This window comes from Cetorhinus maximus, chromosome 5, assembly GCF_964194155.1.
Source record: "Cetorhinus maximus chromosome 5, sCetMax3.hap1.1, whole genome shotgun sequence".
NCBI classification, from domain to species: domain Eukaryota; kingdom Metazoa; phylum Chordata; class Chondrichthyes; order Lamniformes; family Cetorhinidae; genus Cetorhinus; species Cetorhinus maximus.
Window position 1 is genome coordinate 143,849,937 of NC_135883.1, and position 24,551 is coordinate 143,874,487.

General features: G+C 45.1%; 1 protein-coding gene and 1 pseudogene across 2 annotated transcripts in view; both read right to left on the reverse strand.

Moving 5' to 3' along the window:
* The window catches only part of traf3ip2a (TRAF3 interacting protein 2a), a 92,194-nt gene that overhangs the window by 44,136 nt on the left and 23,507 nt on the right, over positions 1–24,551 (reverse strand). For both annotated transcript variants that reach the window (XM_078542593.1, XM_078542592.1), the window contains exons 2-3: positions 15,941–16,903; positions 1,395–1,632 (exon numbers count right to left, since the gene is read on the reverse strand). In XM_078542593.1, coding sequence (XP_078398719.1) covers positions 1,395–1,632; positions 15,941–16,589 — 887 coding nt within the window. In that variant the 5' untranslated portion in view covers positions 16,590–16,903. The remainder of the gene's footprint in view (positions 1–1,394; positions 1,633–15,940; positions 16,904–24,551) is intronic.
* Positions 23,095–23,203, reverse strand: LOC144681216 (5S ribosomal RNA; annotated as a pseudogene).

The following is a 24,551-nucleotide window of genomic DNA, read 5'->3' on the forward strand; positions in this document are numbered from 1 at the left end:
TCATCGTGAACTCACGCGATATTTCGGTCAGCGGGCCGCTGCATTTTTTAGGAAACCTCATCCACGGGGAGGAATGAGGTTTCCAACAGCAAATAAAAATAAAATAACATTTTTAACATTTCATTAATAACATGTCCCTGCTCATGTGGCAGAGTCATATGAGCGAGGACATATATTTTTTTAACATTTTAGAAATCTTTATTTTTAACTTTCAAAACTCTTCGTCTCCCTGCGGCAGCTCCGTGCCTCAGGGGGCTTTTCCTGCATGTGCAAAAGTTCCCCACTCGTCCTCCTCTGCCTCCCACCTACTCCCTCCCCCAACCCCCCCCCACCCACCCTACACACAGGCAGTGCTGAGTGCTGCAGCACACGTTTCACGCTGGGTGGGTCTTGATTGGCCCACCAGCGTGACATTGCACTCGTGGCCTGATTGCAGGCGCCGGTCAGCTTCCCGCCCACCCCCGCTGAGCCCACCCAATGAGGGCAGAATTCCGCCCTAGGAGCCCTGGACAAGGAAATATCACCCAGGGCTCTGCCCTTGGATGGTGGGCCATACACCATCAGGCCTGACCATGAGGCTCTTCACAGCTCACGGTCCCGGTTCATATTTGACAAATGGCACCTTGGGCAAGGCACTGTAGGCTGGGTGATGCCCAGTGAATCCAACCCTGCATCAGGAGATGGTGCCCTTGGCACAGCAGAGGACAGGATTGAAAAGGGAAAAAGGTGTTTGGAATCTCCAGGGCTTTAAGGCACTAAGAGACGCCAGCAATGTCTCACAGGTGGAGTTCCAAATCAAAGGTGCCAAGTGGCTTTGGTCAATGTGAATGTGATGTTCAATGAAATGGCATTCAGGCACACACTGCTTAGTTAAATATACCAATGATGTCCAGTTGGCACATGTGAGACTAGCAGAGGAAGAATGGAGTAGATGGGAGTGACAGGAAGAAGCACGTAGGCAAACATAAATACCCACTCTTATATTTATACATACATTTGTAAAAAATTATTCTTTTATGGCATCTGTACATCACCAGCAAGGCCAGCATTTGTTGCCCATCCCTAATTGCCCTTGAACTGGCAGATTCCCTTCCCTAAGGGACATTAATGAACCAGTATGAGTTTTGATCTTAGCTACCAATCAATTCCAGATTTTAAACTGAATTTAAATTTCACCAGCTACTGTGGTGGGATTTGAACTAATGCCCCCAGAGCACTAGCCTGGGTCTCTGGATTACAAGCCCAGTAACATTGCCACTCTGTCACAATCTCCTCTCCCTATACATGCATATGTAGGAAAGAGAGTAAACTGAGAAACTCCAGGGCAGGACACATACAGATAAAGGGATAAGAAACATGGAGTAACCAAGTGAAATTCTAGCAGCTGAACTCACCCATATACCTGTGCCCGAGATGACCCTTGGACGAAATTGCTTTGCGTTCCTCCGCTATGAGGATATCTTGTAAAGTACAGAGGGGGAGAGTTAACCAGTCCACGTGGCTGAATGGGTGACATCCCTCTCACGGATACATCTTGGTTATATCTCACAGGTAGAGGAAAAGGACCATGCCGATATGCGTTGTCATGGCATTGTTTACACGTGCAGGCTGGAGAAGGGAATCTCACACCATCTGGTAGCATAGACATGCAAAAACAAATTGAGATTTACTTAACTGACAATTGTATTGGATTAACCAGTCAAAGCTATTCATCTGGAATAAGTTTGGTTAAACTGTTGCTCCTGTGGACCCCAATTCCACCCCCCCCGCCCTCATAATTCTTCCCCTTTCCCTTCTCCTGTCCTGCACTGTGCACCCTAGTTTCACAGGCAGCTTATCGATGAGTTCACTATTCCTTTGCAAACCCAGAAAAGTGCAGGCAGTTATACGGCCTTGTGAAGCATCACAGACAAGGGCGAATCTGCCCTCACATAATCTCCACAGCGGCCTGCTTTCCATCAGTGCTGAATGGGAGTCAAAACATCATCTGAGCTTTCCTCTTTCCTGGGTCAGGCAAGGTGTGGACAAATGCAGCATTCCCACCGCTAGAACAAACTATCTTGGTCTTAGGAGAACAAGAAAGGCAAGTTCAGAGCATCAATGAATTTAGTATCATTCATAATCGGAGCATTTTAAGATGCCTCCTTTGTCTTTTGAAAAGGTGTCCTGCCTCTCCTCAGTACCTCTGACTGTATCCATGGTTGAAAGCTTGATTGGTAGAGAATCATAGCTGCTAACCCTTATACTAGCATTTGATGACCAAGTTAATTAGGGCATCAACATTATTTGTCGCCATTCTATATCACCATGCTGCTTTTGGGGTTCTTTTAAATTTGACTCAAGAAAATTCTTTAGTTTTGTGTATTTGGCAGTAGCTGGCATGTGCAATTATGCAAGTTACCCACAGAAATCATGAACTGCACTGTAAGGACTTTACAAAGATTTCAAATGCTCATGGTTACTTATCGTTGCAGCCAGAAGCCTGATTGTGATAAGTGGAACTGACTGTAACATTAATCAAACAAAGTATGAATGGTCCAATTCTTCTTTCCTGTAAACATGTAGCTCAGGACCATCGTGAGATACATCTGGAAACTGGGCACCTTTTTGAGATAGATCTTGAGCCCAGGGACAGTTGGACTGAGTAAACATCTCGTACATGTTCAATGATAACAATGATACATGGTATGGCACTGATTGTCATTGTTACATGAAGTTTAATGCCATTCCTAACTTGCAGTCTTTTGAATACAATTGATTTAATTTGGCGTGTGGTTCACATTCCAGGTCACAACATAGAAGCCTGGTAAGTATATGGTTGGGAAATTTATAAATAAATGGGGTGATAGATTAGGTGCTACAGTGTGGTTCGCACACAGTCCTCTCCCCTCCAGAATGTGCACTAATCCATCAAACACTGAGAAGATGTTGGTATTTTCTCTGTTGCCCATGAAATGATAGGAACCTGAGTTTCCAATGACTTTCAGTCCCCATCACAAGGCTCAGGAAATGGCACCAATGTTTCACTCAGAAAACATATAGGATTGGTTGGGAAATGAAAATGTCAAAAGTGTTGCAGTAGAGGATTAGAGAAATATTCAGATTTACATATTGCATTATCACCTCTCTGGGAAACATCGCCAATGCTTGTTTCACAGGAAGTACAATTTTAAAGGAACAGGGAGTACACAAGTCTTTGACAAAGGTGTCACAAGTTGAGAAGGCTGTTAAAAGAAGCATAGGGAGCTTTAGAAACAGAGGCAGAGGAGTACAGACGCAAAGTAGTGTTCTAAATCACTGGCTAGGCCCCAGCTTGAAGGTTGAGGGCAATTTTAACCCACTAGTTTTGCTGTGCGCAGTAGGTTAAAGTGTCAAAAAATGCCACTGACTTCCGCATTTACCTGGAACGTGTTAGTGAGCACGCAGGACACCCTTGTGAAATAGGCAGATCTGCTATTAACCTATGTTAAAGGCCAACTGATTCTGGCTTTAACGCCAGCGCACAGGTCTACTGGGCTTCCAGAAAGCTGCCATGTTGAACAAGACGAGGGGAGAGCAGGGATGGATGGGGCTGAACAATTGGCAGGTTGGAAAGTCTTTAAGTACAGAGATATGACAGCTGTTTCTTTTAAGTTTTTTGCTCACAGGACCTGTTCGGAGTGTGTTCTCTCACTGCTTTGGAGGTGATTTCCAAGCAGCAGCTGAGACAACTCCAGCAGGAGCAGCAACAATCTTCTTCTCAACCACATGCTGCTCCACAGGACAGAGGGAATGGAAGGAGTGCACAGATCCAGTTGGAAGGAGCTGAGCGCCCCCTCCACCCCACTCAGCACAGGACCTACAGGGGGAACATTAGCTTTCTGGACATGACTCGAGCACCAGTGCCTCAGGAGGCTCAGGCTCTTATAGCAGGCTTGCTGCTAACATTTGCAGCTTCCTGTAGGAAATCTCTAGCCAGGTAAACCAGACAGCACACATTGTTAGTGGCTGTAAGAGTCACCAGAGCCCTGAATTTCTTCATCTCCAGCTCCTTCCAGGAATCTGTAAAATGTGACACGTCCATCCAGAGTGGTCAGCTGGGGTGATTATTTTGTTACAAGGAAGCAGCGTTACCCAAATAAAGGTGAGCTTCCCTTTCCCTAACTGTCCTCAGGCATTTTTCACAACAGGCCATGATAGTTGGAATGGTCATCGTTACCAACAGCTAGCTTTACATTCCAGATTTTATTAGTTAAATTTAAACTCCACCGTTTGTCACGGTTGGAGATTTGAACCCATATGCCCAGAGCATTAGCCTGGGATTACTAATCCCAGTGATATTACCACTACACCACCATCACCCCACAGTAAGAAGAAAGGTTTTGGATTACAGACAATTTGTTTGAAAGTGTAATTTGCGATACATCAAATTAAACACAGAAGATATAAAGTCATAGAATTGTTAAATAAATAGCATTAGTTAAAAAAAGGGAAAGAAAAACAGCAAAGCAGCAGAGTCTCCGACTAAAAGTTAATATTTCTCCCTGATTGCTGTGTTTAGGTTGGCTACAGTGTAACAGACAACAGTAAATCCAAGGATAGCTAGAAAGGTCAAGGAAAGTTACCCAAAGGAACGAAATTGTGGATCTCTGGCCTGTCACGGGAGGGCAAATGGGCCATCACTCAGAGGGAGTGGAGTCACTCATTAGTATAGCCAGTCTGCTATCTAACCAGAAAGATCGCATACACTGATTCTAATATCACCCAAGGAACAGACTTTAAACATTAGCACAATAACTAGGATCGTGGATTTTCTTTTCTGTTTTTTTTTTCGAAAGGATGAGCTTAAAACAGTGTGTTCAGCCAACAATTTCATCAGTTATAAACGCCTTTATTCATGATGTTTATGGCATCGTGTGCCCTTAAGCATTTTAATAAAAGAAGCAAATGTATTTGAAATTGAAGAGTGCCAATGAACTTTCTTTTGGTGAAAGTGTGCTCACTAGAGAGCAGATAGAGTGTGGCCTTAAGCTCACATGCAAGGTCATTCATGTTCAGTAATGGTGGTGGGAAGGGGATTTTTACTTTCCATTTAGGACTTAGGTTTTTGTTGCATATGTTATGCAGGAGAACAGAGAGCTCTACCACACCCACGTGCTTTTAATGCATTCTGCCTTCAGAGAGACTGAAAGGGTAGATCACTCCCGTGTGGACACAATCACAACAACAAGAACTTATATTTATCTAGCACCTTTAACATAATGAAACATCCCAAGGCCCTTCACAGGAGCAATGTAAAGCAAAGCATGACACTGAGCCACATAAGGAAATATGAGGTCAGATGACCAAAAGCTTGGTCAAAAAGGTAGGTTTTAAAGAGAATCTTGAAGGAGGAAAACAATGTAGTGAGGGGGAGAGATGTAGGGAGGGGATTCCAGAGCTTCGGAGCTTGGCAGTGAAGGTACGGCCACCAACGGTAGAAAGATTAAATTCAGGAATGCTCAAGAGGCTAGAAGAAGAGGAGTGCAGATATCTCAGGAGGATGTGGGGCTGGAGGAGATTAGAGATAGGGAGAAGGCAAGCCGATGGGGGGGATTTGAAATCAAGGATGAGAATTTTAAAATCTAGGTGTTGCCTGACTGGGAGTCAACGTAGGTCAGTGAGCACAGGGGTAATAGGGGAATGGCACTTGGTGTGGGTCAAGACATGGGCAGCAGAGTTTTGGATAACCTTAAGTTTACAGAGGATGGAATGTGGGAGACCAGCCAGGAGTGCATTGGAATAGTCAGGTCTTGAGGCAACAAAGGCGTACAGCAAATTTAGGAGCAATGTTGTCTTACAACCTGCCGTGCCTTATCACACAGCTGTCATTTGTCAGAACTTAAATCAACTCCTCTCCTCACAACATAGTTTCGTACTATGGTTTCTCAAGTGTATTGATGGCAGCTGATAAATAGCCATCTGTGAAACAGTATACTTGCAAAAACGGTATACTTGCTTAAAGCCGGACTTGTATTGCACCTTTCAATATTTCAGGGCAATACAGCCAATGAAGCACCTTTTGTGAATTGTAAACACTGTCGTAGGAAACATGCAGCCAATTTGTGCACAGCAATGTGATAATACCCAGATAGAATCTGCTTTTAGTAGGAAATTTGGTTGGGGGTGTGTGTTGCTGGATGAGGGAAGACAACAGGCAGGTGTGAAGTGACTTAGTTTGTTTGTTGAAAGCTCTGGTGTCTCATTTGCACTCAGCTCCTCGAACAAGTTGTTGGGCCTCGCATTCACAGCCTGTCTTCTTCTTGTGCACCGTCTTCACACTCTGAAGGTGCCTGAGTAAGATCTTTCTGTGTTGGAGACACTTGTGGGTGAGTATCTGGGTACAAGGAATCCATAGTTCACTCTGAAATGCTGTACCGTAGCACTGTCTTCATTCTCCTCCTCCGGACATTGAAATTAAGGTATTCCCTTTGAGAAATTCATGTTTAGAGTGAAAAGTGGTTCTTTGAACATAGCTGGGCGCAGAAGCAAAAGTCCCATCTCAACCCTGAAAGAGCTGAAAAGATCGCTCTGCAGGAGAAGAAGCAGACAAAATGGCCTCCTCAATGTGGTATCCACGGAATAACATGCTGTAGTTCTCACTGCCACTGATAGGGGGAATGGTGCTTATTTGGGATGGGTGAGTTAGCCCTGCAACTAAGTGTAATGTACTTTCGCCTGCCCTCTGTTCTAAATCTCTTCCATTTTATCCTGTAGCTGTGACAATGTGCTCTGATCTACTTTTATCATTTTAAACCCATTGATCATAATGCCTTGTAATCCTAAAAACAGAATGAAAAAGAGCAAGTCATTTTTCATAGTTATGTTTCCTTATACCAGGCAGCATCCCAGGAAAATCCTTAATTTTCTTCCTATAGTGTGGAGCCAATATTGCACACAGTACTTAATCCAGTTTGCTATCTTCCCCCATTCCATACCCCTTAATGTTCGTTGGTAATCTGCCATGTGATACCTTGTTACCGTTGCATAACCAGCAATGCAATGAATCGTGAGTTGTGTTATAGCTTGGTGGTTGGTGTCAGTTGAGAGGAAATTGTTGGCCAGGATGCTAGGAAACTCCCTGCTTTTTGTCGAAAAGCTTCGCTAGATCTTTAAGATAGAGGAGGACCACAGGAATCAGCAAGATGGCATCTCGGTTTAACATCTCTGTCAAAGCATGGCAATTGATTCTCTCACGCTAAGGATTAAGTCGTGAAAAAAAAACACCATCTGCCATCACAGGTCATAACTTAGCAAACTAATGAAAAAAACTGAACTGCTCAGCAGTAAATCCATCACCGTACAATGTCAAGCTGAAGATGTTTCCTCTAGATAAGGCTGCTAAAGCATATGTGCCAGTAACGTTTTTATGACCCAAAGCATAAGAGCACAGCCTTGTGGTACAATGGCATAACCACCTTCATAGAAACCGAGTTAAAACACAGACAGAAACTTTCCAGTGGCAGAAAGGTCACTGGCCATGAGGCACTGATTTAAGGTAATTGGAAAAAGAACCAGAGTTGATGTGAGGACAAGATTTTCGAAGCATTAAAAACTTATGATGTGGAATGCATTGTCCGAAAGTGTGGTGGAAACAGATTCAGTCATAACTTTCAAAAGGGAATTGAATAAATTTTCGCATGTGGGTTTGGAAGGTGCTGTTGAGTTGCTGAAGTGCAGTGGTGTAGTGGTATTGTCACTAGGCTGGAAACTGAGGAGTAATACTCTGGGGACCTGTGTTCAAATCCCATCTTGGCAAATGGTGGAATTTGAATCCAAGAAAAAATCTTTCAATGATGACTATCAAACCATTGCCAATTGTCATAAAAACCCATCTGGTTCACTATGTCCATTAGGGAAGGAAATCTGCTGTCCTTAGCTAGTCTGGCCTACATGTGACTCCAGGCCCACAGCAATGTGGTTGACTCTTAAATGCCCTCTGAACAAGGGCAATTAGGGATGGGAATGCCCTCATCCCATGAATGAATAAATAAAAATCTTGTAGATGGTACCACACTGCTGCCACTGTGTATTGGTGTTGGAGGGAGTGAATGTTGAAGGTGGCACATGAGTTACCAATCAAGTGGGCTGCTTTGTCCTGGACGGTGTCTAGCTTCTTGAGTGTTGCTGGAGCTGCACTCACCAGGCAAGTGGAGAGTGTTCCATCACACTCCTGACCTGTGCCTTGTAGTTGTGGACAGGGCACAAGTCAGGAGTACAATGGAATATTCTGCACTGCAGCCAGCCTCACGAAGCCTCCTTTGACAGCACCTTCCAAAGCTGTGATCTCTACCACCTTCAAGGGCAGCGGATGCATGGGGAACACCGCCACCTGCAAGCTCCCCTAAAAGGCACACACCATCCTGACTTGGAAATATATCGCCATTGAAGTTCTTCTGCTTATTTCAACAAATGTTTATGCTGCTTGTTTATTTCTATTCTAAAGAGGTTAACACTGCCAATGTAGGAATGGTACATCGGCGTGTTTGTCAGTAAAGCCATACGTTGCAATCCCATTGCCCTTTTTCCAAGGCAGGCTTCCTCTTACCTGTCTTTTCTTAAAAAATCTCAAGTTTATTTTTCCTTACTGCCCTGAGCTTTTTATACTCTTTTCTGATTATTTTCTGATGACAAGCAAGCGTGCACTCATCCCTTCTTTGGTTTTCCCTGTAGTGTGACATTAAACCCCTACGCAACTGGATCATTCCTAGTCTCCAAGAGGATACCTGTCGCAGCTGGCATTCTTGTATCCCCCTGAGTGGCTGGGCTCCCTCCGTTGTGAAGTCCTGGGCATGGTTAATTGACCTCATAAGGACCTTTAAAAACGTGAAAGGGGTTCGATGGGTTAGACATAGAGGGGGTGGCTTTACTTGTGTGGGGAGTCCAAAACTAGTCACTATTAAACGCGAAAAGGAGTTCAGGAGAAACTGCTTTGCAGATATCCTGGTTAGAATGTGGAGCTCACTACCTCATGGACTGGTGGTGGCAAACAGGGGGAACTACATAAGCACATGAGGGATACAGGAACATAGGAACTGGAGTAGGCCATTTAGCTCCTTGGGTCTATTCTGCCAGTAAATGAGATCATGGCTGATCTTTGACCTAACTCCCTATATGCCCCATATCCCTTAATACGCCTGGTTAACAAAAATCTATAATTCTCAGATTTAAGATTAACAATTGATCTAACATCAATTCCTATTGTGGAAGAGATTTCAAAACTTCCATCACCCTTTGTGTGTAGAAGTGTTTCCTAGGCAGAGAGTGCAGGAGTCTCCTGAGTGCATCTCACTCTCCAACCAGTATTTAGTTCTGAATAATGATGAGAGTGATGGCTCATCTGGGAAGTGCAGCCAGAGCCAAGTCTATGGCACCACAGCTGGCTCAGTGATGCAGGGGTGGGGAAGAAGAAGACTGGAAGAGCAATGGCGATAGGAGGTTCGATAGTTAGTGGAACTGACAGGCGTGTCTGCAGCCACAGTCATGAATCCAGGATGGTATGTTGCCTCCCTGGTACCAAGGTCAAGGATGTCATTGAACGGCTGCAGAGCACACTGAGTGGGGAGGGTGAACAGCCTGTACACATGTTCCACATCGGTACCAAACAACATAGGTAGAAAGAGGGATGTGGTCAGGCAGTCAGAATTTAGGGACCTCGGTAAGAAATTAGCAAGCAGGACTAGTGGGGTACTGCAGGGATCGGTGCTGGGACCCCAGTTATTCACAATATATATTAATGATTTAGATGAGGGAATTAAATGCAATGTCTCCAAATTTGCAGATGACACAAAGCTGGGTGGGAGGGTGAGCTGTGAGGAGGATGCAGAGATGCTTCAGTGTGATTTGGACAAGCTGAGTGAGTTGGCAAATGCATAGCAGATGCAGTATAATATGGATAAATGTGAGGTTATCCATTTTGGTAGCAAAAACAGGAAGGCAGATTATTATCTGAATGGCAATAAATTGAGAGAGGGGAATGTGCAACGAGACCTGGGTGTCCTTGTACACCAGTCGCTGAAGGTAAGCATGCAGGTGCAGCAGGCGGTAAAGAAGGCAAATGGTATGTTGGCCTTCATAGCCAGAGGATTCGAGTACAGGAACAGGGATGTCTTGCTGCAATTGTACAGGGCCTTGGTGAGACCACACTTGGAATATTGTGTGCAGTTTTGGTCTCCTTATCTGAGGAAGGTTGTACTTGATATAGAGGGAGTGCAGCGAAGGTTTACCTGACTGATTCCTGGGATGGTGGGACTGACATATGAGGAGAGATTGAGTTGATTAGGATTATATTCGCTGGAGTTCAGAAGAATGAGGGGGGGATCTCATAGAAACCTATAAAATTCTAACAGGGCTAGACAGGGTAGATGCAGGAAGGATGTTCCCGATGGTGGGGGAGTCCAGAACCAGGGGTCACAGTCTGAGGATATGGGGTAGACCATTTAGGACTGAGATGAGGAGAAATCTCTTCAACCAGAGAGTGGTGAGCCTGTGGAATTCACTACCACAGAAAGTAGTTGAGACCAAAACATTGTATGTTTTCAAGAAGGAGTTAGATATAGCTCTTGGGGTGAAAGGGATCAAAGGGTATGGGGAGAAAGCGGGAGCAGGCTATTGAATTGGATGATCAGCCATGATCATAGTGAATGGCGGAGCAGGCTCGAAGGGCCGAATGGCCTACTCCTGCTCCTAGTTTCTATGTTTCTATGACCTCAGAAGTAGTAATCTCCAGATTACTCCCGGAATCACGAGCAAGTAACTATAAAAATAGGAGGATAGAGCAAATGAATGCTGGAGAGTTGGTGCAGGAGGGAGGGCTTTAGATTCTTGAGACATTGGGATAAGTTCTGGGGAAAATGGGACCTGCACAGGCCAGATGGCTGTTTCAATAGTCTAGTGGATGTCTGGGCTCTCAGCCAAGCCTTATTGTACATTCTTGGTGAGAGTCCAGATATCCATAAGAGTACTGAAACACCTGAGCCCAGGGAAAACCTTGCTAGATTAACAGCTTTGGCTCTCTGATCTCTTCTGTCAATTGCACAATGTTTATTTACACAAAATAAAGAGCTTTCAAGTGCTTGCAGTTTTTGCTTTACTATTTTAAGGGGTCTGGATGATTGACACTTCTATTGGCCTACAGAATAAGTTGTTTTTAAAGAAAGTGCAAAGTTATCAACGAATGAGTGTTTTTTAAGAAGCTTTTTTTTACACATCCTATTGTCATTATAAGGTTCATTGGTTCTATAAGCTGTATAGTGGATGAATAGGCATGGCAGTGCCATAGCTTGGCATAGGGGGCATGAGGCGATAGGGAGGACCTTTTAAACTCGCCTTTCAAAAGGTTCCCTCGTGCAGACTATGCTTCATGACTCCTCTGAGGTGCCGTGAACCACGACTTTTTGAAAAGCTGGCTCGACTCCATGAAGATTGTGGAGGACTAGGACATGCTTATCCCCACAATGGAGCCAGCCAGGTTGGGAGTGCAAGGTGCAAGCTCGTGACCCGAACCAGCCTGCACCCTTAAAAGGCACTCCTGAAAATTGGAAACCCTGGGAATGGAGTTGGGAACCCCGGAATTGGGTTCCAGCCCCACTTTTAACCCCTCCACATAGTTTAAAGATAAGGGACTGGATGCTCGTGGAGTCTGAGTCCCCTGTTCTAAATTCTCCCATGAGGGGAAACATCCTCCCAGCATCTATCCTGACAAGTCCACTCAGAATCTTACATGTTTCAATAAGATCGCCTCTCATCTTTGATTCCAAGTTATGTGGGCCAGCTCCATTCTCACCCCACTGAAGTTGGCTTTCCCCTATTTAATTATTCTTACTCCAGATTGTTCTTTGGCATTTTCCATAGCCAACCTGTGCCTTATGATATAATGATCACTGCACCCCTGCTGACACTTGGCCCACCTCATTCCCAAGAACCAGGTCTAGCAGCGCCTCCTTTCTTGTTGGACTGGAAACACTACTGTGGAAAATTCTCTTGAACACACTCTGGGAAGTCTTGCCCCGCTCTGCCTTTTACACTATTGCTATCCCAGTCTGTGTTCAGATAATTAAAGTTCCCTATCATAACTACTCTATAATGTTTGCACCTCTCTGTAATTTCCTTGCAAATTTGTTCCTCTACATCCTTCCCACTAGTTGGTGGTCTATAGATTACACCGAGCAATGTAATTGCACCTTTTTTGTTCCTTGGAACTAGCCAAATAGATTCTGCCCTTGGACCCTCTGGGACATCCCCTTTCTCCAGCACTGCAATGCTCTCCTTAATCAATACTGCCACCCTTCCTCCTTTCCTAACTTTCCTGAATGCCTTGGCCCAAATTTTTGCAGAGACGGAAAGGCTTCACGTCTTTGCCTAGAGTGGCGCCCGAGCCCCGAATCCGGAAGTCCTGCCCCCATTTCTGACAGATGCTATTCCCACAGAGGATGGTGGTGGAAAGGGGGCAGAATGTGAGCCACACCTTTGGGAAACTGGACTCAGCAGAGGCATTTGAACGCAGTGCTAAGTTCTGTCGTAAATGCTTTAATCATGGAAAATGGTTCATCTTCAAGGGCTTTCTGGAAGAATTTGTGTTTTTAAAAGACACAATCCCTTGAAGAGATAATGCAAGGACTCCTGTGGCTGCTGTTCCCAGAAAAGACAGCATTTTACAAGAAAAGTTATTAAACAGTTTTAAAGAGGCAGAGAAGGACAGAGAAACCCAGGGTTGGAAACCATCCGGTCCTCGGGAGTTGTCACTCTTCTGTGCCGTTACTTTCTTCATTACTGTTATTTTGCTGATATTAATTTTGATGAGACCCTGTCACTGTTTTAACATTAGTTTCCTTGGGATGTTCAGCGTGCTGACCTCTCCTTCTGCTATAAATAGGGTTTTTTTTTTCATAGGGTTAGATGAGGTAGGCTGGGCGGAGGTTTGTGTGGACTTTAAACACCAGCAGACTGGTTGGGTTGAACAACCTGTTTCTTTGTTGATACTCTATTGAAGAACATCGGGTGGATGGCGCTTAAAAGGCTGTAGTTGATCTCTGTATCCGTATAACTGTTGATTCCACTGAGAAACCACACCCCACCCCATCCCCATAACCTGCTAACAACAAAGATGCACCTTAGCCTAGTTGCCTCAACACGTTCTTGCTCTTCCTCGACTGGTACTGGAAAAAGTGTAACCACGTAGCTTAGGAACAGTGAAAATGTGTGCAAAAGCGGCTTGGTAAAATGGTGCCACCCAGTGGGTATAGTGTTCTCATCTTACATTAGTGTCATGAGTACTGAGTCACTGTCAGTTTCACTTTCCCCTAACACCAGCAAACACTTTCCTTAATTTTGCCTGGTAGAGGGCCCTGGATGAAGGCATTGATGATATCTGCATCCTCCCTCCATGGAGCTGGAACCCATTGCTTGCCTGGAGGCTTGCTTCAGCCCCAAATAGAGCTGCCCTCCTTTGAGGCACCTCTGGCAACAGCACCTTCAACAGCAAAAGAAGGAGTGCTCCCCAGAAATCTCTGTTGTGCCATCGTGAAAAACAGGTCCAACTGCCTGTTGCCAATACAACTTCCCCTTTTCTGGCAAGCTGCAGTCCTTTAAGAGCCGCAGCATCACCATTTTCTTCCATGCCTTGGCTAAGTGTGCTGGAGACCAAACTTCCTGGGAAAGCTTCTCATCCGCCATTCAAATTAGGGGGAGGAACTCCTATCACAAAACCACAACTGGTCCGAGGACACAATCTCATTTTTGCCTGATTCGCAGAACAATGTTTCTCTATTTTTGGAACTTCTTTACTCACATTTTTGGGGACTTTTAATTCTCTATATTGTAGTCCTAAATCTTTTATCATGAACCCAAATGGCCTTACAAGTTCAAATTTTCCTGACGTGTTTTTCAGTGTTAATGGATTTTTTTTTAATTGTCGGTACAATCATTGCTTTCCTCGAGTCTCTAGCCCATTAGATTTGAACAGATCCTGTAACATTCTTGACAAAGCTCTAATGGAAGTTAATGCCATACTCGATTTTGTAGGAAGAGATATAGAATATAGAGGTTGAACTGTAACCGTGAACCTTTATAAAACCGCAGTAAGACCACAGTTGGAGCACTGTGCGCAGTTCTGGGCTCCACATTATAGGAAAGTTGCTGGGGCAATGGTGAAGGTATTGTACAGATTCACTAGGATGTTGCCTGCCATGAGGAAATACAAACATGAATAAAGGTGTCAAAAACTGTGGCTGTTTTCATTCAACTTGACGCAATTAGGGGATGGTATGATAGAGGTGTTTAAAATTACCAAGAGATGTACTTGAGGAAATGGAAACAGAAGCCCTAATGTTAACTGGAGGTAAAGTGTGAGTATAGTGGGGCTGGTGCAGTGAGCATAGGCTCATTGACATGAGGTCTAGGCCACTTCCAATCCTGGGTCTCATTTAAATATATCAGCCCCAACTCCCAAACAAACCTGGTGCCAAGGATGTCAGTTCAGCCAGTGAGCAGGAGTTAGACAGGAGTCCCTGGCTAGGGAGCCACAGGAATAGTGTTAACTATATGTGAATTCTGTTTAATTGTATGCACATGGTGGGCATTAACTGGATATTCACTTGAGCCCCCTATAACTATAGAATAAAACTGTAGTTGTTGAGTTAGGAGGCGTATGCTTGTAGTGTGTAACTCTGTAAATAAATGTAAAAGCGTGTAAAGATTGGTTCCAGTTTTGTCCTTCACCAATTGGCTTTCTGGAGCAGAATAAGTCATCCCTGGACATCACATAAGTGGTGGAATAATCATTTGCCTTCAGGGAAAGAGCACTCCATCTTGTTTCTGTCCAAGCGAAAATGATTAAAGATTAAATTTAACTCACCTTTTCGACCTTACTTCTTTTAGGCCTGCTGTTCCTTTGAGATTGCTGCTCTTGGTGAGTGCAATATTGGGCAGCAAATGTGGCTATCAGCAGTTAAAATATAGGTCTGAATGATGTCATCAAATCATTATTATTTCATTTCAGTGACGACCTTACTGGGTGGTCAAAAAGGCCTCCCTCTGTGTTACATGATTATAAGATTCTAAAGTAGGTCATTCAGTTTATCATGCTGGATCCTTGAACGTACTATCCAATTAGTCAACCTTCCCTTCCCTTGGCCTACACTAGTTTCCTTTATGAGTATTTATCCAATTCCTTTTTGAAAGTAACTATTAAGTTGGCTTTCACCAACCTTTCAGGCCAATGCATTCTAGGTCACTACAATTCAGGGTGTAAGTCAATGGCTCCTTCGCCCCCTCTGGCTCTTTTGTCAGCTCAGGTCACTGAGAGACAACAGGAGCTGGGCAGAGTGGTGGAGGCAAAACACTTGGAATAATTTCAGAAACAACAAGATGCAGCAATATGGGGACTAGAGGGTTGGTCTGGATGAGGTGAAGTAAGATGGACTGAACACCTTTCCTCATCCATAAGGTTTCTTGTGAATTTAGTTAATCATAGCATATTTAAGGGGAGAGCTAGACAAACATATTAGGGAGAAAGGAACAGAAAATGATGCTGCTTGGATTACATGAGGAGGGGCGGGAAGAGGTTTGTCTGCAGCAAAGACATTAGCACGGACCAACTGAGTCAAATGACTTGTTTCCGTACTAAGTGACTCAATGACGCTCCTTGACAACCAATGTAATTGAAATAAAAACAGAAAATGCTGGAAAAACTCAGCAGGTCTGACTGCATCTATGGAGAGAGAAGCAGAGTTAACGTTTTGAGTCCGTATGACTCTTCTTCTGTTTCTCTCTCCACAGAGGCTGTCAGACCTGCTGAGGTTTCCCAGCATTTTCTGTTTTTATTTCAGGTTTCCAGCGTCTGCAGTATTTTGCTTTTATCTCACTGTAATTGAAGATCGTTAATAACTTCACCTGTAGTTAAGGAGCCAAATGATTCACTTACTTGGAACTTGCAGTTGTTGAACAGCCTGTAGGTACCTGTACTGAGGAATACCTGAAGAATATGGAGGAAAATAGCCTGGGGTATTGGGGTATTGAAGCACTGGATACATGTGGGAGTCCCCCGCTGAGAATTTCCAGGAGCGCAAAGGGCCAGGAGGCTCTAGGTCATTCAGTCCTGAAAGAAGTGGCCCAGGAGGATCCAGCTGACTGATTCCAATGTCATATTGGGATTCGTACCCAGTGTCTTTACTGGGCAATTCTAATTGGGCCTGATACTCCAACGCATTTGTCAGTGAAACGCTGGCAGGATTTTTGGTTAAACGTGGAAATGCATCGAACAATCCCTTCTCGATTTCACATGGATGGTCCAGATTGAGCGAGGGGGCCCTGGCACTTAAAGAATCTGGAAAGAAGACCGGTTTCACCTGCTCTCTGTTCTCGGGTAGGCCGCATTTGCCTGTCATTCCCCATTGGTTTCGGTTGGTCACCGCTGCCAAAAACATACTGGTGTCAGAGAAGACAGAGGAAGAAGTGCCCTTTCCAAATCCTGAGGAATGATCAAGCTCATTCGCCATTGCAAAATCCTTAAAATCAGATTCCAGTGCCTCCCTTGGCTTCCTCTGATATTCCACCATTGGGATATGGTACATTTCGCTGTTGCTAATCAGCTTCGGAAATTGTGGGCCAGGTTGGGATTGATACTGATGACTGCCGGCATCCGCAGGTTGGAGAGCTGGTCTTAGCTTCTCCCTTGCTGGAGCTGTGTTCTCCTCTGACGCTCCACACGCAGGCGTGCGCTGAGCTGACACAGGGTCGCAGTGACTGGCTTCAGCCTTTCCTCCATAGACGCACTGTCTGCACGCCTCCAGTTCTTTATCCACACAGTTGCCCTGTGAACCTGAAGACTGGGTCCAGCAATATAGGCTCTCATCCACCTCCTCGGCCCTGCTCTGGGAATCTGCTCCTGCTGAAAAACAAACAAAAAAACATGGAGGGGAAGCATGCTGAGCTGAGTGAGATGACACAGGCACCTAGACACAGTTACATTTGGACTTCCCTGATTCAGATCTCCTGTAGCGCAGGTTTCTGCTGTTGGCCACACTTTTTCTCCACTTTTCCTGCATATGCACAGGCTCTGTTCAGGCGCAGTCATCCGTTTCCTGCTATGTCTGCTTTCACACCCCCCATCAGCTCTACAACCTTTCAAGAACTGCTGAGTTTTCCCAGGTATTTCTGTTTTTGTTTTGGATTTCCAACATCCGCAGTTTTTTGCTTTTATCTTTCAAGAACTCTGCCTCCCTCAAACTCTGGCCGCTTGAGCAATCCTGATGTTAATCACTCCACCACTGGCAGCCGTGTCTCTAGCTGCCTGGGCCCCGAGCTCTGAAATTCCCTCCTCAAACCTCTCCACCTCCCTTCCCCCCTTGAAGACACACATTAGAACCTCTCTCTCTCACAAAGCTTTTGATCGCCTGTCCTAATACCTCACACGGCTTGGTGTCAAACCTTGTCTGATAATGCTCCTGTGAACCACCTTCGGACACTTAACTATGTTATATAAATGCAAGTTGTTGTTGTCACATGCGGACCCGGAATATTTGCATATTAGTCAGTGGATATCTTCAGTATCTTCAATAACTTGAAAGACTCAGATTTATATAATGCCTTTTCACATACCTGAGAAACGCGTCAGAGCACTTCACACAATGCTTTTTATACTCATTTAGAACATGCCAGGCCCACATTTTTGCCCATCCCTAACTGCCCTTGAGAGCACGCAGCAAGGCACCTATAACTGAGCTGGGCCATTTCAGAGGGCAGTTAAGAGTCAACAACATTGCTTTGGATCTGGCGACACATGTAGGCCAGACCGAGTAAGGGAGGCAGATTTCTTTCCCTGAAGGACGGCTGTGTACCTGGTCGGTTTCAAATGACAATCCAGCAGTTTCAGGTCACCGTCACAAGGTTTTTTTTAAATTGCAGATTTATTTAATTAACTGAACTTAAACTCCCCAGCTGCCTCGGTGGATTTAAACTTGAACCTTTGGATTACTAGCCCAGTAACATAAGCACTATGTCTATACACAAATTCTGAATGACGGGCTGGCTCTGTAGTAGTCTGGTCAAAGATAGAACCATCGTGGTTAGGAAATGATGCAAGATTTGGCACTGCCCATTTTACGGAGTTTTTAGGGGTTGGTCAATTATCCATGTAGACGAATGGCTAGTGTTTAACAGAGCTCCCTTCTGTCACAGATGGGGCCTAGCTTTGCATATTGTGAAGGGGGCTGACGAAAGATGACACACCAGTTTCTGTCTTCCGGTGCTCTGAATACTGAGTCCCCACAAACCAGGTGGTGAAATGCCTCAGGTGGGAGAGCCCGAAAAAGACCTGCCAATTTTTAAGATGATGGTTTCAGGCCTGAGAAAGGTCTTCCCTTGTTTTCGTTTTGTTGTGAGTGGCGGCCGAGCTGGTGCTATTGATAGAGTTGATCAGCCGACACTTCTTAGGTGGAAACTTTTAGTTTATTTACAAAAGTACTCAGCAGCAACTAAACAAATGCTTTCATTTGAAACTCTATCTCTACACTACTCATTACTAACTACTGACTGCTAACTACGAGCTACAGAGGCAGCCCGTGCTACTCTCCTATTGGGTACTAAGATCATGTGATCTTCCTTAACAGCATTCTCTTAAAGGTATATTACACATTAGATAAAACCATAATTACCACATCCCTCCCCCTTTACTTGGATATATATTTTATATTTACAAGTACAAATTCCTCAAGACAGCAAAATATTTACACAGGTAAGTAATTTACAAATTCAGTCTTCCTGGGGGTTTCCTTGTGCATGTAGAGCATCTCAGCTCTACAGCTTCAGATGCTTTGTCAGGAACCTCCGTGCACAGTATTCGAGATCCACTCTCACCTGTATAACTGAAGCATAACATCCTTACTTTTATTTCAATTCTTCTCGTAACAAAGGATAGCATTCCATTACCCTTCTCGATTACTTGCTGTACCTGCATCACAACTTTTTGTGACTCATGCACGAGAACACCTAGATCCCTCTGTACCTCAGAATTCTGCACTCGTTCTCTGTATAATACTGTGCTTTTTTATTCTTCCTGCCAAAGTGAACAACTGCACATACATTATAATCCATCTGCCAGATTTTTGCCCACTCACTCAACTTACTTATATCCATCTGCAAACTCCTTATGTCTTCTTCACAACATACTTTCCTACCTATCTTTGTGTCATTAGCAAATTTAGCTACCATGCCTTTGCCCCCTCGTCTAAGTCATTGATGTAAATTGCAAAAAGTTGAGGCCCCAGCATCCGTGGCGAAAGATCAGAGTTAAAGTTTCAGGTTATTGACCTGTAGCGTTAACTCTGTTTCTCTCTCCACAAATGCTGTCTGTGCTGGAATGATCTTCAGAAACTTCCCCTCTACCACCCTCTATTCCAATCACAGGATGTCGTGCTTTGCTTGGTATTCTATGAAAGATGAGGATGGATATGTGCATAGAAAATTGAAGGTGGCGGGACAGGTTGAGAGTGGGGTTAATAAAGCATAGAGTATCATAGGCTTTATTAATAGGGGCATAGAATACAAGAGCAAAGAGTTTATGTCAAACCTGTATTAAACACTGGTTCAGCCTCACCTAGAGTATTGTGGCCAGTTCTGGGCAGGACACTTTAGGAAGGATGCGAAGGCATTACAGATGGTGCAGAAAAGATTCATGAGAATGGTTCCAGGAATGAGGGACTTCAGTTATGTAGATAAACTGAAGAAGCTGGGACTGTTCCCCTTGGAGAATGTTGAGAGGAGGGTTCTGAAGACGGGTCATACGGACTCGAAACGTTAACTTTGTTTTTCGCTCTCCACAGACCCTGTCAGACCTGCTGAGTTTTTTCCAGCGTTTTATGTTTTTATTGTAGGTTGAGAGGAGATTTGTTCCAGGTATTCAAAACCATGAAGGGTCTGGACAGGGTGACCAACTGTCCCCGATTTCACAGGGACCATCCTGGGATTGGGGTGGTCATCCCGTGTCACCGGTTGTTTGCTGCCAGGATGCCCTTTTCCCCTTATTTCTGAGATAGAGAGTCAGGAAACAGCTGGAGAATCTCCTCCTGTCACTGTCTGAACAGCTTGGATTCTCGCACAACTGCGGATCCCTCCGACTCCGGCTCCAACTCCGGGTCCCGGTCCCGGTCCTGGTTCTCTCCCTGCCACCTGCTGACTATTCACGTCACGGACATTTTGGTACAGATCCTTGAAAATAATCCTTAACCTTTCTAGATACAGAGCGAGTGATAGAAAGAGAATTACAAATACAGAAATGTAGAGATGCTGATAGATACAAGGAAAGCTAGAGAGATATAGATGGAGATGGACTGAGAGGGATAATATATAGAAACCACCCCCCAGCCGCCCCACTCCAATGGTCTGGTCACCCTCCCTTGCTCTTGTGGTCTCACTGGTATCCCCCTGTCCTGCTCCAATGGTCCCCCCTGCCTCGCCCCCCAGCCTCGCCCCACTCCGACAGCTCCAACCTGCCAAAATGTCCCGGATTTTTTCCCCCAAGAGTTGGCCACCGTGGACCTGAACAGGGAGATGCTGTTCCATTGGTGGACGGGTCGAGAACCAAAGGGCACAGCTTTAAGGTCATCGGCAAAAGGAGCAATGGCGACCTGAGGAAAAACTCTCTCACACAGAGAGTGGTTAGGATCTGGAATGCACTGCCTGGGAGTTTTTGCGGGGGGGGGGGGCAGGGTCCACTGGGGCTTTCAAAAGCGAATTGGATCATTATCTGGAAGGGAAAAATTTGCAAGGCTATGGGGAAAGGGGGAGCGTCATCAAGTGAATTGCTCTGTCAGAGGGCCAGCACTGACACAATGGGATGAATGGCCTCCTGAGCTTTAACCATTCTATGATTCCATGATATATCACGGTGATCAGGAGACAGTGTTTCACGTTTGACCACACCCGCTAAGATGCCACTAACCAGTTTTGTAGACTTTGGAAAATTTATCGGGGAACCGGCCTTCTTGGGGTTTGGGTCAGCAGAGATGCAAATGGTGAGCTCTTTGTCTACCGCAAGGACACATGCGGCAGCCTCGCATGTCTGCAGGGACAGTAACGGTTACCTGCAGCCTGAGGCCTGGCTCCAGCAGGCTACAGTGATGATCAAGATACCAGTGAATGCTGTGGAAGGACAGCAAGGTGCACTTACACCTGGATTTTAGTAGTTATCAAAGAGGAGGCTGGGTACCTCCTCTGGGATGGGCTGCACCATCACTTATCTGCAGTATCCTGCCTACACCCCAGTGCCCCCTTTCCCTTCGTATCAGCCCACCACTACTTCATCACAATCACATTCCTACCCCATCTGCTGGAGTTACTTTTTGAGACCCTTCAGAAGCTTTGTTCCCTATGACGCTCCCCTTTAAATGTCTCCCCTCTAAATCTGACACACAATTTTCTCTTCTCCTCCTCCTCCTCCCAGACCCATCAGAGTTTGCACCTTAAGCTGTGAATAACTATGCATTCTTCATTCTTTCATGGGGGGGGGCAACACTGGAAATGCCAGCACTTATCACCTATTCCCTCACTGCCCTTGAACATTGCAGGACCATTCAGGAGGGCAGCTAATAGTCAACTACATTGTTGTGGGGGAGTCACAGGAAGGCATTAGCGAACTGAGACTAGTTTTATAATTCCAGATTTATTAATTGAATTTAAATTCCACCAGCTGCCAAGGTGGGATTTGAACCCATATCACCAGGGCATTCACCTGGATTCCAAGCTCAGTGACAATTATCACTACACCACCACCATGTCCCACCCCCACTGTGAGCTTGAAGCACTTGATGGTACTGTTTGCAATTGAGATTCGGGTGGTAATGAAGACTGAGCAAACCCGCTTAGAACTGACTTGCACCTAAAGGTGAAAGTGGTTTGCTGAGGCCAGCCAGTCTGGAGTGCTCAATGCATCACTCTGCGGCTAACTTGAAGTTTGAGCAAGTTGCCCTAAAATAACCTGCATCACTGCCACCCAGGTTCCCCCAACCTACACAGTCACGGCCCACCAGACTTTAGTTCGGCCACCACTGAAAAGGTAAGCCATGATCGGCCCCCCTGCCCACACCCACTAACCCCCCACTTTGGTATTTATCCGAGGCTGCTGCTGGTGGGACGTTCAATGCCGTCCATCGTGCCTTCCCCAGGCAGCTCACCCAGATTTTCTTTATTCATTCACAGGATGTGGGCTTCGCTGGCTGGGCCAGCATTTATTGCCCATCCCGAGTTGCCCTTGAGAAGGTGGTGGTGAGCTGCCTTCTTGAACCGCTGCACACACAGTGCTGTTAGGGAGGGAGTTCCAGGATTTTGACCCAGCGACAGTGAAGGAACGGTGATATATTTCCAAGTCAGGATGGTGAGTGACTTGAAGGAGAACTTCCAGGTGGTGGTGTTCCCATCTATCTGCTGCCCTTGTCCTTCTCGATGGTAGTGGTTGTAGGTTTGGAAGGTGCTTAGATGAAGCTTGTGGCCAGCCATGGGTATCATGAGTTGAAGCTGCATTGCCGTCATTCCCCATTCACCGCTAACTATCCCACCACCCCCGACAAAACCATGTCCCTAAATAGAATGGTCCACTGCCATCTGGTGGCAAACCAAGGCACTGCATGGAGAATTCAAATACAAGTAAATGGTTCTATGCTGATGAGAAAAAAGGCCACCCGACATAAGCAGCCAATGAAGTATTTCTGAAGTGCAGTCACTGTTGTAATGCAGGAAATGCAGCAGTCAATTTGCACACAGTAAGCTCCCACAAACAGCAATGTGATTCTGACCAGATAATAATAATATTAATAAAGGGATAAATAGTGGCCATCAGAGATAACTCACCTGCTCTTCACCAAAATAACATGTAGGAACTTTGACATTCACCTGAGGGGGCAGACAAGGCCTTGGTTTAATGTCTCATCCCAAAGGAGAAGCACATCCACAGTGTAGCTCTTCTTCAACAATGCACTAGGATGTCAGCCTTGATCTTTGTGCTCAAGTGGGTTTATGAAATCACAATATTCTGGCTTGGAGGCAAGAATGCTACCGACTGAGCCACAGCTAACATGGGCCAAATATCTACTGCACCTGGTATTCCCAGGCGGTCTCCCATCCAAGTACTAACCAGGCCTGAGTCTGCTTAGCTTCCGAGATCAGATGTTTCCAGACTAGTCTGGCTGTAGGGAAAGGGTTGTACGCACCCATGTACTGGATAGTCAGTAACACCAGAACATCCTGGGCCAGCTCATTTGCATATGGAGTAGTGCCTCATTGCTGTTTGTTGCAGCTTGCTGTATGCAAATTGGCTGCTGAGATTCCTACACCACAACAACGATTACACTTCAAAAATTGGCGTTGAGTGCATTGAGGCATCCTGTGGCACGATAGAAATGCCTGTCTTTCTTTGACTGAAAATTACTTCAGGCTCAGAAACCCCTCCTCTTTGCTTGGCTGGGCTGATGCTGGTAACAGTTGCCCCTCACTATTCGGAGTTGACCCTATCTGAGTGTAAGGTGAGTGCAAAAGCAGGAAGCATGGAGCCAAATGGCCACCGGCGCCAACTGTAAAACCTTCAAAATCAATATGTGGATGATGAAAAGGGGCCATCAAGCACAAGGGGGAGTTGGGTAGATTGAATCTGAAGCGGAAAGAGTGTGTAAACGGCTTCCATCCCGTTTCGCCAAGAAGGAGTTGCTTGCTCTGATTACGCGCTGAAATTATACTGCGAACAGTAATGAAAATCTAGATCCAGTTCACTAACAGTCAAGGCCACATGCGTTGTTGCCACATTATACGCACTGGTGGTGATTTTAACTCACTCAAAGCCCAGAGTTAAAATTGGGCCCGATGCGCCATGTAATGTTATGTTCTCACCTCGAGAGGAACGCCCCTTTTGAAACGTGAGACTACTCAGTGCCTTTTTAATACATAGCAGCTAATGACATGCCATGCACTGTACAATGGTTTAACATGAGCACCAGTCATGGTAATTGTATAAGCCAAATTCTGTTATTGTTTCACAGCAATTCTCATTTTTTTTTTAATCAGCTTCTGGGAGATTATATTTCGCAACTGTTCAGTTTTCTGTGAAAGAATAAATTGATGACCTTGACTATTTTTCCATTTATAGACTCCCCTATCTTTTATGTCCATTCCTTTGTTTGTATATTTAATTTATATCTTTTTCCTTTACAAATAAGCAAAGCTTATAGAAAAATGATTTGGAACGTGTACTAGGTTAGTTGATCTGCAGCAGTTCAGAATGATGGAAGGTTTATTGGATTTTGTGTCACTGAGATGAAGAGAAAGTTCCTATAAAAATGAGAGATTTCAGGAATTGCTTCCAATACCCAAGGTTATATATTTATGTTAGAATGGTTAGAGCACAAAAGGAGGCCATTCGGTCCAGCTTGTCCCTGCCAGCTCTTTTTTTGTATTCTTTCATAGGATGTGGGCGTCACAGGCTGGGCCAGCATTTATTGCCCATCCCTAGTTGCCCTTGAGAAGGTGGTGGTGAGCTGCCTTCTTGAACC